The sequence below is a fragment of the Erythrolamprus reginae genome, chromosome 1, assembly GCF_031021105.1.
Source record: "Erythrolamprus reginae isolate rEryReg1 chromosome 1, rEryReg1.hap1, whole genome shotgun sequence".
Lineage (NCBI taxonomy): Eukaryota > Metazoa > Chordata > Lepidosauria > Squamata > Dipsadidae > Erythrolamprus > Erythrolamprus reginae.
This window is the reverse complement of record NC_091950.1, coordinates 126,097,275-126,114,053: the sequence shown is the minus strand read 5'-3', so window position 1 is coordinate 126,114,053 and position 16,779 is coordinate 126,097,275. Positions and strand designations below refer to the sequence as shown.

At 39.7% G+C, this 16,779-nt stretch overlaps 1 protein-coding gene across 2 annotated transcripts in view; it reads left to right on the top strand.

Moving 5' to 3' along the window:
• The window catches only part of ABCC8 (ATP binding cassette subfamily C member 8), a 79,103-nt gene that overhangs the window by 59,613 nt on the left and 2,711 nt on the right, over positions 1-16,779 (top strand). For both annotated transcript variants that reach the window (XM_070764169.1, XM_070764177.1), the window contains 8 exons: positions 27-119; positions 6,397-6,499; positions 8,386-8,499; positions 9,173-9,293; positions 9,443-9,573; positions 12,088-12,166; positions 15,539-15,647; positions 16,337-16,440. In XM_070764169.1, coding sequence (XP_070620270.1) covers positions 27-119; positions 6,397-6,499; positions 8,386-8,499; positions 9,173-9,293; positions 9,443-9,573; positions 12,088-12,166; positions 15,539-15,647; positions 16,337-16,440 — 854 coding nt within the window. The remainder of the gene's footprint in view (positions 1-26; positions 120-6,396; positions 6,500-8,385; positions 8,500-9,172; positions 9,294-9,442; positions 9,574-12,087; positions 12,167-15,538; positions 15,648-16,336; positions 16,441-16,779) is intronic.

Here is a 16,779-nt window from a genome sequence, read left to right as displayed (position 1 = left end):
CACAAATTAGTTTGTGTTTGTTTTAGGGATCTGCAGCAATTGGACGACAGTACACAGCTTCCACTGCTTTCTCACTTTTCAGAGACAGTGGAAGGACTAACAACTATACGAGCATTCAGGTATTTTTTTTAAAGTCTGTATTCTAATATTGCAAGAAATACACTGGTTGTGCCCAGATTTTAATGACTGGCATAAATTCTTGTCATCATAGAACCAGTTGGCTGAAGCAATGTGAATAATAATGCAAGATTAAATTGTTGGATTTAAGCCATTATTTATTTATTTATTTATTTATTTATTTATTTATTATTTAGATTTGTATGCCGCCTCTCTCCGAAGACTCGGGGCGGCTCACAACAAGATAGAACAAATCATAAATAATCAGAAAACTTTAAAATTTATACAAGATTTAAAAGAACCCCATATACTAACAGACGCACACACAAACATACCATGCATAAATTAAACATGTTTCAATTCCCCCATGTCTGACGGCAGAGGTGGGTTTTAAGGAGATTACGGAAGGCAGGGAGAGTAGGGGCAGTTCTAATCTCTGGGGGGAGTTGGTTCCAGAGAGTCGGTGCCGCCACAGAGAAGGCTCTTCCCCTGGGGCCCGCCAACCGACATTGTTTAGTTGACGGGACCCGGAGAAGGCCCACTCTGTGGGACCTAATCGGTCACTGGGATTCGTGCGGCAGGAGGTGGTCTCGGAGATATTCTGGTCCAGTGCCATGAAGGGCTTTAAAGGTCATAACCAACACTTTGAATTGTGACCGGAAATTGATCGGCAGCCAATGCAGACTGCGGAGTGATGGTGAAACATGGGCATACCTAGGTAAGCCCATGACTGCTCTCGTAGCTGCATTCTGCACGATCTGAAGTTTCCGAACACTTTTCAAAGGTAGCCCCATGTAGAGAGCTTTACAGTAGTCGAACCTCGAGGTGATGAGGGCATGAGTGACTGTGAGCAATGAGTCCCGGTCCAGATAGGGCCGCAACTGGTGCACCAGGCGAACCTGGGCAAACGCCCCCCTCGCCACAGCTGAAAGATGGTTCTCTAATGTGAGCTGTGGATCGAGGAAGATGCCCAAGTTGCGGACCCTCTCCGAGGGGGTCAATAATCCCCCCCCCCAGGGTAATGGACTGACAGATGGAATTGTCCTTGGGAGGCAAAACCCACAGCCACTCCGTCTTATCCTGGTTGAGTTTGAGTCTGTTGACACCCATTCAGGCCCCAACAGCCTCCAGGCACCAGCACATCACTTCCACTGCTTCGTTGACTGGGCATGGGGTGGAGATGTAAAGCTGGGTATCATCAGCGTACTGATGATACCTCACCCCATGTCCTTGGATGATCTCACCCAGAGGTTTCAGGTAGATATTAAATAGCAGGGGGGAGAGGACCGACCCCTGAGGCACCCCACAAGGGAGAGACCTCGGAGTCGACCTCTGACCCCCCACTAACACCGACTGCGACCAGCCAGAGAGGTAGGAGGAGAACCACTGAAGAACAGTGCCTCCCACCCCCAACCCCTCCAGCCGGTGCAGAAGGATACCATGGTCGATGGTATCGAAAGCGGCTGAGAAGTCAAGGAGCATCAGAGGATAAACCCCTGTCCCGGGCCCGCCAGAGATCATCCATCAACGTGACCAAAGCAGTTTCCGTGCTGTAACCGGGCCTGAAACCCGACTGCTGGGGACCTAGATAATCGGCTTCTTCCAAGGACCATTGGAGCTGGAGTGCCACCACCTTCTCAACAACCTTCCCCATAAAGGGAAGGTTGGAGACTGGACGATAGTTATTAAGTACGGCTGGGTCCAGGGAAGGCTTCTTGAGGAGGGGGCACACGAGCGCTTCTTTATAGAGTGTTGGAAAAACTCCCCTCCCCAAGGAAGCGTTGGTAATGTCCTCGACCCAGCTCCGTGTCACCTCCCTGCTGTCCGAAACCAACCAGGAGGGACACGGATCCAGTAAACAGGTGGCGGAACTCACAGCTCCAATGGCCTTGTCCACTTGATTAGGTGTCACCAGATCAAACTCTTCCCAGACAGGTGGACAAGTACGTGCCCCAGTCACCTCGACTGACTCGTTGTCAGTCGACTCTGTTTTCCAGTTGGAGTCGAGATCAGCCCAGATCTGAGCGACTTTATCAGTGAAAAACGTGTTAAAATCTTCGGCACTGCTCTGTAAGGGCTCCCCAACTCCCCCCTGGTTAAGAAGAGAGCGGGTCACCCTAAACAGAGTGGCCGGGCGGGATTCCGCTGATGCAATCAAGGCGGCATGGTACGCGCATCTTGCCGCCTTGAGCACCACTTTGTAAGTCTTAATAAAAGCTCTTACAGGTGTTCGATCAGATTCAGACCTACTCTTCCTCCATCGCTTCTCTAGATGTCTCTTTTGGCGTTTCAACTCCCGGAGCTCCTCGTTGAACCATGGAGCTCTACGGGGTCTAACGCCACGGAGAGGTCGCAAAGGCGCAATCCAGTCAAGAGCCTCCGCTGCAGCCTTGTTCGAGGCCTCCGCAAGAGACTCCGCCGAACTGTGGACGAGTGCCTCTGGAATAACCCCAAGCGCCGTCTGAAAGCCCTCTGGCTCCATCAGGCATCTGGGGCGGAACATCTTAATTGGTTCCGCCTCCCTGCGGGGAAGGATTGGAGCCAGGAAGTCAAGCCGTAGTAGGAAATGGTCTGACCATGACAAAGGCAATGCTTCTAAGCCCCTTAGTCTCAGACCATTACTCAATTGCTCGAAAAGGAATACCATGTCAGGTGCGTGCCCTCCCTCGTGAGTCGGACCCTGTACTACTTGAGTCAGGTCCATGGCTGTCATGGTGGCCATGAACTCCTGTGCCAACCCAGAGGTTTCGCCGAGTGACGGCAGGTTGAAGTCCCCCAGGACAATAAGTCCGGGGAACTCCACCGCCAACCCGGCTACCTCCTCGAGTAGCACAGGCAGGGCTTTTGACATGCAGCTGGGAGGCAGGTACGTGAGAAATAAGCCCACCTGAACCCCTAAGTCCAACTTCATCAAGAGAGACTCGCAACCCGCAATTTCCGGAGCAATGAGTCTACGTAGGCAAAGGCTCTCCCTGGCTATAATAGCCACTCCTCCCCCCCTTCCCTGGGATCGAGGTTGATGCCATATCTGAAACCCGGCTGGGCAGATTTCAGAGAGAGGAACACCTCCCTCTGGGCCCAGCCAGGTTTCTGTAATACATGCCAGGTCGGCCTCCTCATCCAGGATCAGATCCCGGATGAGGAGAGCTTTATTTACCACCGACCTGGCATTGAGCAGCAGCAACCTGAGCCCAGGGCCAGAGTTACACTCATCACCAGTACCCAAGATTGGGCTCACAGAGCCAGAACAAGGGATTGTTATTAAGCAACGATCCCTTGTTCCCCTGGAACGGCTAACTCTGTGGCCCCCCGCCATAGTCTGCCTCTCCCCAGCAACACTGGAATATTCCGACCCTCTGCCACCCCAGAGATCGGTGCCCCTTCCTCTCCTGTCTCCCGACCGTCAGGTGGGCCAAATCTGTCATTCATGCTATTTTCATTCATCTCATGCATACCATAACCCCACCCACTCCAACCATCACACTCACACCAATCATTCATCCTATGCACAATATTACATACACCCCAGTCATCCATTCATTAAGAAACCCCCCAATAATATTAAGATTAAATTAGTAATAATTAAAATAGATTAACTTGATTATTAAAATACAATAAGAAAAAATATCTAAATTTATCAAATTTTAAAAACTATAAATATAATATATATATATATATAAAAAATATAAAATATAAAATATTAGTTTAACAGTTAATCTGAAACTTTAAACACAATGTAAGAATAGTGTCAAACTTGCTGAAAGGTTAATCTTTTTTGCATGTAGAACAAAGTATTATCTTTGAATAATACTCTGAGTTTTAAAAAAAACTTTCTCCTTTTTTATTAAAGTATAATTCTATTACATTTAAAACAGCCAAAATTTGAATTATGTCAGATAATTTAGCATTACACAAACTGCTTCTAATATAGATAGCCCTTGCTTGCCAACTGACTTATTTAACAACTACTCATACTTAAAATGGTGTTTTAAAAAATAACTTTGCATCCCGCTCTCACATTTGCGACCTTTTTCTGATCACCTTTGGGTGCTTCTGAACTGGCATACATTTATAACCACTGCAATGTCCTAGAGTTATATAATCAGCACTGTATATTTTTAAAATTAGCTTGTGACAAGCAGAGTTAATCAGGAATATAGAAGTAAAATTACTATTTGCAGTAAGTGCTGTTATGCTTAAGAATTATGACAATTCACTTGATGACTTGATGACCCACAATGTCATAAATCCATTGGGGCTCATGTGTTTGTCCACTTAGCGATAGAGTTGTTACTCTCAATTGTGGTTACCATGCAAACACTAACTATGGTGTTAGGGATACCAAGAACAGAAAAATGACAGGTGCTTCTATCTTGTTAGGTATTTAGCATCTTATTTCTGGAACTCCCTCTGTTTCATTAACCTGAGACAACATTTTTCTTGGGGAAATATTTTTTTCTCTATGTTGATTCATTAATATTTTCCTTCATATTAAATTGCATAGATGATGCTTCCTGTTCCTGCAGTTGAACCGTTTGTGAAATGTATGTTTTATTACTTCAATTTTAAATTTAGGAACAGGAGAAGTTGTCCCCAACCTTTCTAATTCTGCAAACCCACTCTGGTGGTGCAGCATGTGCAAATGGAGCTTCATGTGCTCGCCTACATGACTCGATTCCCAACGGGCTATGGACCAATACTGGTCTAACAGTGCGGGAGGGAATTAGAAACAGCACAAATATGCCAGATGTAGAAAATTCCAGTTTTCAAATGTGTAGCACCCTATATCCTACATGTAGCATCAGTAATTATGCTGATGTGCACTGAGTCACCATAGCCTGTGCATTATTTTCAGTTTTATGAATTCCCTGAATAGCAACAACAAAATTAGTTCTATATTTATGTTTTAATTACTATAATTATGACACATTTGTTAAGCTATTGAATTTTTTCCCTGCTAATTAGCTTTTTTTTTACATTTGTATGTCAACAAGCAAATTAAACCTACTGTTCCATTATATTTTTTAAATAGTTGATTACTTGCTCTTTTCAATTTCTAATTTTCCCCTTATAGAAAGAAGATAAATATTCCCTAACCAATAATGAAATTCCGTATGTTCCTTTGATGGGACAAGTCATTTCCCTTGTGCTACCTCCCTTATGCTATCATTGGAATGTCCTCTTCGGATTTCAGATTTTGCCTAAAATAATTGCTGGCAAGGCAAACTCTTATAAATTGAATTCAAACACACTGACACACCTCTAGCCCAAATTGAACTAGACGTTTATCAGTTCATGTATTTTATTTACCATCAAACCTCTGTGGGGAACTCAGCTATATTTAGACACTCTTTTCAACTGCCTTATGTGCTGTAGAAGTGACATTTGAAGTTTGGATTCTAATCACTAAGCAAAGAACTCAGATCTCGAGTTTCTAAAATTAGTTCAGTAATAAAAACAAGTTAAAAGGCTAGTTAGCACTTCTTTGCTTTAGTTAACCTCATGTTAACAATAGAGTTTGATGGTTGCAGTTTTCAAATATAGGCTAATAATTCACCACCTCTGCATGCTATTATCAAACCTCTAACCTCTTTCCTCTTCATATAAATGTAGTGTTTATGCAGTAGGTGCTGCATAAAACCAGCAATAATTTATTTATGATGAAATGAATAGAGAGTAGAAGAAAAATATGAAACAAATAATTATTTAAAATAGTGTGTCCTATTTTCAAGATTTTTTAAATATGTATTTTTTATTGATTTTAAAATATAAAACACACACACAACATACAAGTGCTCAGTGATTTCTGCCCACCACCAGACAACATTCACACCCCTCCACCAAAATGGGGGCATATCTTATATATACCATTTTAACTCAAAAGCAATCTATCTATTTACATATTATAAAGTGATTCCAATTTATTCCTTGTAGCTTGGCCTCGAATTCTACTAACCATATATATCCTCTTACCTTGTCCCATTGTCCCATCAGTTCTCGCAAATCAGTTTCGTTAGCCGAGTTCATCCTCTTGTCCGTAATCTCAAATTGAATATGATCCACCATGTACCGGTACCAATTTTGTATTGTCCATTTTGTTGCATCCTTCCAACCCAAAACTATTACCACCTGAGCGCTTTCTATCGCTGCTTGTTTTATTTCTCTAAATTCTCCCATCTCATTGTCCTATTTTCAAGATTGAATACTTTCAATACAAGAGAGTTAAAATGCTACAATTTTTATAATAACTACTGTATTCTTTTTTGCATGTATATAAAGGTATGAATCCCGGTTTAAGCAGAAGCTTCTTGAATATACGGATTCTAACAACATCGCTTCCCTTTTCCTTACAGCTGCCAATCGTTGGCTGGAAGTTCGCATGGCAAGTACCTTACTCTTGTGTAAAGATACATAAACAACCCCTGCCCAAAGCTTTTCTTTTTTTACACAAAATTGGTCATTCTTATGATTCTTATAATAATCATAAGAATGATTACAAGAATGATTACAAGAAAGATTATATAATCATAATAATTTTTTGCTCTTGTGCATGCGCGGAAACAACAAAATCACAGAAATCTTGCACACACGTCCCGTCACGAAATTTTGCTTCCTGCACATGTGCAGAAGCAAAATCATGCTGGGACACATGTACATGCAGAAGAGCAGAATCTGCACGCACAGCTCACCAGTAGCAGCAGTAATGGGAATCCGCCCCTAATTATAATGATTATTATAAGATTACAATGATCATTCTTATAACTGGAAACTTCAAATCTCAGCTAACAAGTGCTGTCTAACACTGGCAAAAATAATCAGAATACAAAATATAAACTTGGAGGACACGACCTTGTAGAAGACCCTCACTCTGTTACGGACCTTGGAGTACTCATATCTAATGACATAAGTGCCAGAGCCCATTGTAACAACATTGCCAAAAAGGCACTAAGAGTTGTTAACCTAATCTTGTGCAGCTTCTTCTCTGGCAATATTCTACTGCTAACCAGAGCATAAAAAACATTTGCCAGACCAATCCTCCAATACAGTTCACCTGTCTGGAACCCACACTGCATATTGGACATTAATACAATTGAGAGAGTCTAGAAATACTTCACAAGAAGAGTCCTCCACTCCTCTGCTCGCAACAGAATACCTTATTCCACCAGAGTTGAAATTTTGGACTTTATCTTAGAGCTACGTCACCTGCGATCCAATCTAACTGTAATTCATAAAATCATCCACCACAATGTCCTACCTGTCAATGAATACATCAATTTCAACTGCAACAACACACATGCGCACAATAGTCTACGGAGAGGGGCGGCATACAAATCTAATAAATAAATAAATAAGATTCAAACTCAATGTAAACCACTTGAAACTTGACTGCAGAAAATACACCTTCAGCAACCTTGATACACCATTGGAGCCTTTGGTATAGGGTTCAACTGGCATTGGAGAAGCACTTGTCCAAATCCTTATTCAACCACAAGTGTTATTGGGTTAACTTCTTCAGTTGTTCTCTTCTTGTCTTAACTCAGAAGTTGTGGCAAGATAAAATGAACAGAAAAAGAACTGAGTTCCCTACTTAAAACATCTTGTGGAAGAGCTAAGTAAAAATGTGATGAAGAATAAGAACCTCAGTACTTTCTTGGATGTTGGCATTACTCACTCATTTCTGAAGGGAATCTGCCCTGCCCCAGTGGGCGGACCTCTAGGAAGGCACAGGATGCCATAATTGCCACATCAAAATGAAGCAACGGAGAATATTTTCTCTGTGAGACGGCATCGATTGAATCAAGATCGCTCCTTTTATTGTATTTCACTTTTCCTGACATGTGGTACAGAATAACCAATCCGCGAACGCCACATACATTAAGCCATTCCCAACTACCATTCACTCATGCGCTGTATAAGGCAACCTCCTCGTGACTTCCCTATAGATAATTAATGGAAACGCCATTCATTGCCTTTTCCTGGATTGTGTGTTTACTGGTGATTAGCAAAGGAATGAGAGTAAGGCATATATTTCCTTATATGGAAGTTAGCTATATGTTACCTTCATGCTGTATATCAAGTTAATTGTTTTCCATGTGGTCATGGATTCTGCAGCTTGCTTACTCAGCCTGGACTTTGCTGCCTTTCCATAGAGGAAGAATAATGTTTATACAGCACCCATTAGGCTAAAACATCACCCTTCAGCAATATTCTATCCCAGTGTTCAGTGCCTAAGAACCTATGATTACAACACATTTCTTATATCTTTAGGAATATATTGGAGCATGTGTGGTGCTTATTGCAGCTGTTACATCCATTACCAATTGTCCAAAGAATCATTTCTCTTCGGGACTTGTAGGTTTAGGATTAACCTATGCTCTAATGGTAAGTGAATTAAAGAAAAAAATGTTCTTTCCATTCAAAGTGATGCAATGTGTATTTTCTCCCAAATGTACAGCATGTAGTATATTGCATGCTGAATTAACTTGAGTAAATTGATTTAATCAACGATGCTGCAGAGGTGAGTTCCTCTGGTTTGCATAGGTTCGCCCGAACTGGTAGCAAACCACTGGTGATGTCAGGGTGACGTCACAGAAACAGTTCTCTCGGTGCCAGTCCATGGATGCTGCCATATCTTATTTTGATTTTTTTTTAAAATGGGAGATTTTTTCCCAGGCTTTTTTTCTTCTACACATGTGCAGAAGCCAAGTTCTGTGCATGCTTTGCCATCTTTTTTTTGGCTTTAAACATTTTTTATTTTATTTTTTGGCACTGCGCATCTGCGTGTGTCCATGAGTCATGGCGGCATGGAAGGAAGCGAACAGACAGTGAAGTAAGTTAGAACACACCCACAATGCTGATATACATTTCCAGTAATTTTATTCATATGAACAGCCTTATGGCTATAGATTTGTATGGAAGAATGACAAAATGTTCAGGCTCTTGCATAAGGAGAATCCTTCTTTTCTTTTGGGAACAGATAATTGCGTTGATTAGGTTTCAAAACATCTTCCATTTTATATGCACATACTAATCTTATTTAGGTATTGATTTTTAGGTGTCTAATTACCTAAATTGGATGGTTCGCAACCTGGCTGATATGGAGCTTCAACTGGGAGCTGTGAAAAGACTCAATGGCCTTATAAAAACAGAGGCTGAAAATTATGAAGGGCTGCTTTGTGAGTATATTACCTGATTTTCAGAAGGACCTGTTTAATTATATTTAATAAAGTACTGGATTATTTTTTTAAAAATGTGTTTGCTCCCAATGGTTAATATATACATATACACAAGCAAACAGATGTTTGCTGTTTTCTTTTGGATTTAGCTCCAGCGCAGATTCCTCAGAACTGGCCCGATCAGGGGGAAATTCAAATACAGAATTTGAGTGTCCGCTATGACAGTACGCTGAAGCCTGTGCTAAAAAATGTCAGTGCCCATATCTCTCCAGGACAAAAGGTAATATGAATATTTATCTTGTACACCAGGGGTGTCAACTTGATTTCATTGAGGGCTGCATCAGTGTTGTGCATAACATCAGGGGGCCAGAGAGGGTGTAGCTAGGGTATGGCCAGCTTGACTTCACTCGTGTTGGGGCGCCTGTGATGGCCTGAGCACACTACCAGGGAAAATGGGCCCCCAGGTTTCATTTTCAGCTATGAAGCCCTCTGCCAGAGAAAACAGATTGGAGGGTAGGCAAGCGCAGCCCTCCTCATCTCCATTATCAACTGTGATGACCTCCTGCAACTCACTACCAGAGTCCCCACTAAGCTCTATTTTTGCTGGCAGAGGCATTGCAGGCCAGGCCTTTGCTGTTTCCAGGGTGGACCCTCGGGCTACATCTAAGCATTCCATGGGCCAGATCTGGCCCCTGGGCCTTGAGCTTGGCACCCCTGTTGTACACTAACCTTAGAACAATTAAACTTAATTTAAATAAAACTACATCCAACAGACAAATATAGAATAGAATTGAATTGAATTGAATTTTATTGTCCAAGTGTGATTGGACACACAAGGAATTTGTCTTTGGTGCATATGCTCTCAGCGTACATAAAAGCAAAAGATACATTTGTCAAGAATCATGTGGTACAACACTTAATGATTGTCATAGGGGTCAAATAAGAAATGAATCAATATTAATAAAAATCTTAGGATACAAGCAACAAGTTACAGTCATGCAGTCTTAAGTGGGAGGAAAAGGATGATAGGAATGATGAGAAAAACTAGTAGAAATAGAAGTGCAGATTTAGTAAAAAGAAACATATTCCTTAGATTAGAGCTGTGAATATTAAAACAATGCCTTCTTACCACATGAGTGGTCTGGTTCTACCTCAGTCTGGGTTCTCTACCAGAGGCCTGGGAATTTGAGGGTTGTGGGCAGTACCTTAGTTGTTCCTAGCCCAGCACTGTTCTGGACATAGCTTGGTGTCATTCCTGGGATCTATTGGAGCCACTCTCCCAGCTTAAGAGTTATAGCCCTGAGTACTACTACTGGGACCACTTTGGCTTTTACTCTCTAGTTGCTCTTTCAAACCCTTGTACCTCTCCTCATGCTCCTTCATTCTGATGTTGCTGTCATTTGGCACTGCTACATATAACACCACAGCTTTCTTCTACCACAATGACTGGTTGATGTCTGCTGTGCATCTGAATCTAGATCTGGAAGTCCCACAGGGGAGGGAGGAAGATAATAACAGAGAGAGAAAATTTTGTCCCTTGAGTTAATTTGGATTAGTGCCCACAATTTTCTTGGCAACATTCTTAAGTACTTGCCTCCTTTTCAGGATTGAGAGAGAGTGAATGGGCCAAACTCACCCAGTTGGCTTCATGTTCAAACCCAAAATAGAATTTATGGTCTCTCTTATTAGTATAACAATATTATATTACAACAATATTATAAAATAGTCCTACCAGGAGTGAAATGCTCCTGGTTTGGATGTGCCTGTCTGTGGTCAAAGAGCCAGTAGCGATGGCAGCGCAAGGCTTCGCCCATCTGCCCAGACACTGCCATTTGGGTTCTTTTACCCTCTGCACATGCGCAGAATGCTTTGCGCATGCGCCGAGGGTAAAAGAACCCAAATGGCAGTGGGCAGGCCTCGCATTGCCATCACTACCAGTTCTCTGACCACCGGCAGGCATGCCTGAATCAGGAGCATTTCACCCCTCCTACATAGATGACAATGCGTAACTATCTGAAGGTAATGAACTCCACTGAACATAATGGAAGTAACTGATGAATCTTACATAGGATAGCCCTCCTCCTATTAAAAAATGATTCAATATTGTTCTGATGAATGTATTTTCAGTTGTATATCTTTTGTATTCTTACTTGGATGTAAGTCCTAGTAAATTCAGCTACATAATTAGTTTTAGGTAAATATGCATAGATTTGTAGACCCACAAGATATAGGACTCAAGACCACATATACCTTTGATTTTCATTTAAGATTTTTCATTCAAGTTTTCATTTTTCCAATACATCAGTTAAATATCAATCTCTCCCATTTTAAAAACCTTTCATTAACATTTTTTAAAAAATCACACAATATACCATTTATATTCTGTTCTTAAATGTTCAGTATATTCTGATCACACTTTGGGATGATATTTCATGCAATATGTTTTATTCTTCCTCCACTTCTTGGACCAGTTTTCAAAATTTGCATAAGAGCAGGACTGGAGTCATTCTAATCATGGACAGATAATATTTATAATCTTCCAATTTTTGTCTCCAGAAATTATGCAATTAAAAGAGAAAGACTGAAGTTATATTAATTAACACTATGAAAAGGATCCGTGATATGTGTACGTGCACTTTCTATGTAGTAGCATTTCTAAGTGCAAAGTTACTTAGAAATAAATTCTCATCTTCACAAGAATCTAACCTGCCACTGACAATCTGTTTCCATTGTGTACTTTTAATACTAACTCCTGTATCATTCCTAGCTCAGCTTTTTTCCCCTTTGTTTGCAGATTGGAATATGTGGCAGAACAGGCAGTGGGAAATCATCCTTTTCACTAGCATTTTTTAGAATGGTTGATGCCTTTGAAGGTAAATCTGTACTGATAAAGTAAACACCTCCCATTTTTGTTTTATTTTAACATTGTTGGCTTTCTTTTACAACAAAGGGACCATCTGTCATTTGCTCTCCCCACCCCCACCCCATCCCAATATCTCAAGAAGACATAAAATATATTTTGTTCTATTTACTTCCCTCAATCACCCAAAATTAGCAAGGGGTTACCATCTAATTTTGATTTCTAAAGTTAATTAATATGTAGCATATGTATATGGCTAAAAATGGCCATGTCACATTACTGCCTTTTCCATTGGAATAATGGGGATGGAAGCAGCAGTGGGTTTCAAATTTGTTTACTGCCAGTTCTGTGGTCATGGCTCGGTGGGTGTGGCAGGGGAAAGATACTATTTATTTATTTATTTTATTTATTTTATTTATTTATTGGATTTGTATGCCGCCCCTCTCCGCAGACTCGGGGCGGCTAACAACAATGGTAAAAGACAATATGTAACAATCCAATTTAATAAAACAACTAAAAACCCTAATTATAAAAAAACCATACACACAAACATACCATGCATAACTTCTAATGGCCTAGGGGAAGAAATATCTTAACTCCCCCATGCCTGGCGACAAAGGAAGGTCTTGAGTAGTTTGCAAAAGTAGTTTACTGTAAAATCTCCATTCCCTCCCCATTCCAGGGGAAATTTACTGAAAAATCCCCATTTCCTCTCGATCAGCTGGGAATCGGGAGGCAGAGAATAGGATCAGTCAGAGGTGGTATTTACTGGTTCTCCGAACTATTCAAAATTTCCACTACTGGTTCTCCAGAACTGATCGGAACCTGCTGAATTCCACTTCTGAATGTAAGAGATCACTCAATCTAATTGGATAAATTCTTGTCCAACCTCTGTTAAAGTCATCCAGTAAAGAAGAGGTCACCTTTTTGATAACATTCAATAGGATTTTTCCTACCTGAGTGTAAGATCCACTACCTTTGACGTGCACGTAGAAATGATAAGAGAATACTCTCACTCTTCTTTGTCATGCTCTTCAGGTTCTTGAAAAGAGCTATCATATCTCCCCATCATATTTTTTCAGGGTTGATGATTGTGCACTAAGTAGTGTGTATTGTAATTCATAAATTATTAATAAAAATGCTGATGAGTACAAAGAGTGAGTCTCGTGTCATTTACCTGATCTCTGTTTGATAGTAAATCATTGGTCAGCCTTCTTTCAGTTTGGTTTGTAGGCAGCTAGGGATCTAAATGGTAGGTATGTCATTGCTAATCAGAATGTCATAGGGTTAGGTAATTACAGTTGAATCACATTATAGTTTTACATTTTATAATTAGAATTTAGAATCTCCCAGGTTTTGGTATCATTCTGATTGGTCTGTACTATCTGACACTTGTTTTTCCTTTATTGAAGATAGGGCTGGTATTTATTTTCCTCTAGTCATCTGATATTTCAACCCCAGAACTTCTCAAAACTGACAGTTTGGACAAAATCCTTAGCAAGTTTTTTTTACTATCCTAGGATGTAATCCTTCTAATCTTGGATATTTGTACTCATTTGAGGTCAGTAGGCATTATCTAACCATATAAAGTTCAAACTGGGTTGCTGGTCCTACAATGGCTATTCACAAAAGTATGGAGGAGTACATAATCTCTTACAGTGAAGATTGAATCCTTTTGCTATCTTCAATGAAAACTTGATATACTAGCCCTTTATCTTGAATATATCTAAAGGAGCCCTTCTTCAATTTATTTGAATTATTTGCAACCATTCTGAACACATCTGAGCTGTAGCTTTTAAAATAAACCCTACAGCTCCAGAACAACCACATGTACTCTACTTTATATCTACCATATTCACACATCTTGTGTGACCTTTTTGATGTTCACAGTTCAACTTTTGCACACCGCATTGATTTCATATGACATCTTTTAATTTCCCCCTTTTTGAAGTTATCTATAATTTTACGTATCTATAATTTTACATGTCTTTTTTTAAAGAACTCCTGCCTCTTCCATTAGCTTATCCTGCAGGCAGCCCTCCTGAGCTCTGTTTTCACTGGCAGGAAGCCATTGCAGCTGAAAATGAAGCTCAGATGGCTGTTTTCACTGGCAAAGCACTTGGGCCACCCAACACAGGAGCCCCCAACACAAGTAACGTCAAGCTGACCATGCCCCCCCCTCCCAACCTTCAATGAAATAGAGTTTGATACCTCTGTGCTATGGAATCCTATTTATCACAGTTTATTCAAATTTATTTTAAAAAATTTCTGTTTACGCTTGGCTTCATTTTCCCTTAAAATCCAGGATTTCAAGTTCATGTGATCAGTTCTCACTATTATCCTTCTGCTTTGCCTACTAAGCCTTACCCATTAGTAAAAATCAAATCAAGATTATCTTATTCCTATCCTTTAACCGCTGGTGGGAAAAGTGGCCAGGAATCATGCTTGAGCCATCGCTATTTAGACCATCACTAATACTTCATGCTGTTTTTTTCAAAGATGTTCATTTCATCGGCAACGTTTTCTTGGTCATATAAGACATTTAAAATAAGTTCTTTACAGCAGATATTCTCATGGCTTTTAATCTTTATTTTTTTCTCAAATCAAAGCAACTCAAATCAAAGCAACCGCATCATTCTTATTTCTGCAGCTGTTTCAGAAATTAGTCATAGAAATAGAATAGAATAGAATTCTTTATTGGCCAAGTGTGATTTGACACGCAAGGAATTAGCTCTTTCCGTGTGCAGATGTATGCACAGCCATTTGGTTTCACTTCTTTCCAAATGAGCAGGATTATCAATACTTTAGTGCTGCTTTTATTACATAATCCACTTATTTTAGCATCATGACATTCATTCACCTTTGGGTCCATCTTTGACATTGCATGCACACCTTCCTATCCTGAAAATCTTGGTTTTCATTTTCTTAAAAAATTGATTTGATTCATCCTTCAGATGTTTATACATAAATAATGCAAGCATCAGTATTTTCAGGATTAAACAAACATCATCAACAACCTTGAATCACCATTCACTTTGAATGAAACTTTTCTCATTGCATTGATCCAAAACAGAATTTTCTGTTTCTGAGACTATGCAAGCTTTAAAAACATTTAATTTGGCTGGATCATGCATTGGTTTATATTAAGCAATCTATAGCTCTCTAGATAAAAGATGTGTCATGCTTTCATTTCTCTATTTTTTGTAATAGGGCTCAATGGCATAGAGAATAATCAAAATAATTATAGCTATAAGAGCATTCCATGTCAATTGAATGAATTATTGTTCTGTGATATGTATGTATTTACCATTGGTGTAATCTCATATCAATAGAAAATATGATTAACGGTATTAACTTTTTTTTGTGTTTTTTTAAATAACAACAGGAAGGATCATTATAGATGGCATAGACATTGCCAAGCTTCCTTTACAAACTCTGAGATCCAGATTGTCAATTATTCTTCAAGACCCCATTTTGTTCAGTGGCACGATCAGGTAACTGTTTCAGTGATCAAATTTGTCCCAGTTAGGATAAAGAATAATATACAAAAACACATTTAATTGTTGATGGAAGTTGCTCTTCCATTAATATCAATAGATAAAGAACAACATGGAGGAAATGGGAGAAGATTTTAATGCTTTGATGCATTTTTGGTTGAGACTGTGATTTATCAACCCCTGGTTCCATAATTCACAAGTTGCTCAAAAAGGGTGTTTTAATTTTTCTATATGTGCCTCTTCTTGAAATTTATTTTAAATGATTTCTGCTAAATGTTACTATATAATATGAGTCTAATTGTTTCTTATGCTTATCTGAATATATACTTATAATTTATAATACAAAATGAATATTCTTAGTTCCTATCCAAAGAAGCAGTTTCTACAGCCGATAAAATAAACACAGTGGTATGTTTATTTTTTGTTCATTTTTATCAATGGCTTTCTTCGTTTGATGATGTTGTTTTTAGGCTTTTGTTAATCGTATCCCACTACAACCTCTCCAGAAATGAAGAATGTATCTATATGGCGGTTAAGTGACTACATTTAAAAAGTGTTTCATTTGTTAGACCCATACCTTGCATTAAAATAAGATATATCGGTAGTAATAATATAGTGCCTCCTCACTATAGATTAACAAAAATGCAGACAAGCTTGAGTCACTTTGGACATTTTTATTTTTGCAGATTTAACTTGGATCCAGAAAAGAAATGCACTGACAGCACCTTATGGGAAGCATTGGAAATAGCACAACTGAAACATGTGGTGAAAGCCTTACCTGGCGGGCTAGGTAATAATTCCTTTAATTGTGGAGAGCCCTGCACTTAAAACATTTCTACTTGAATTTTATCTATTTTAGATAGAGACTAAAAATGCTAACTGTATTTATAATTTACTCAATGTCTTTCTCCCGAGAATGGTTGATACTGTAGACATAATTTCAAAGTAATACAGTCAAGTGATCAAGCTATATTCTCATATTACCATTGTTCGGTTTTATCTGAAGGTTTACTTTTTGAGGAGGCACTATGTTTCTGAAAGGAAGAAGCTTCATAATGTTGGAAGAAAAACAGTTCCAAATAGGGAGAAAGACACTGGAAACATGGAAGCTGATTGGAAAGATGGTTTA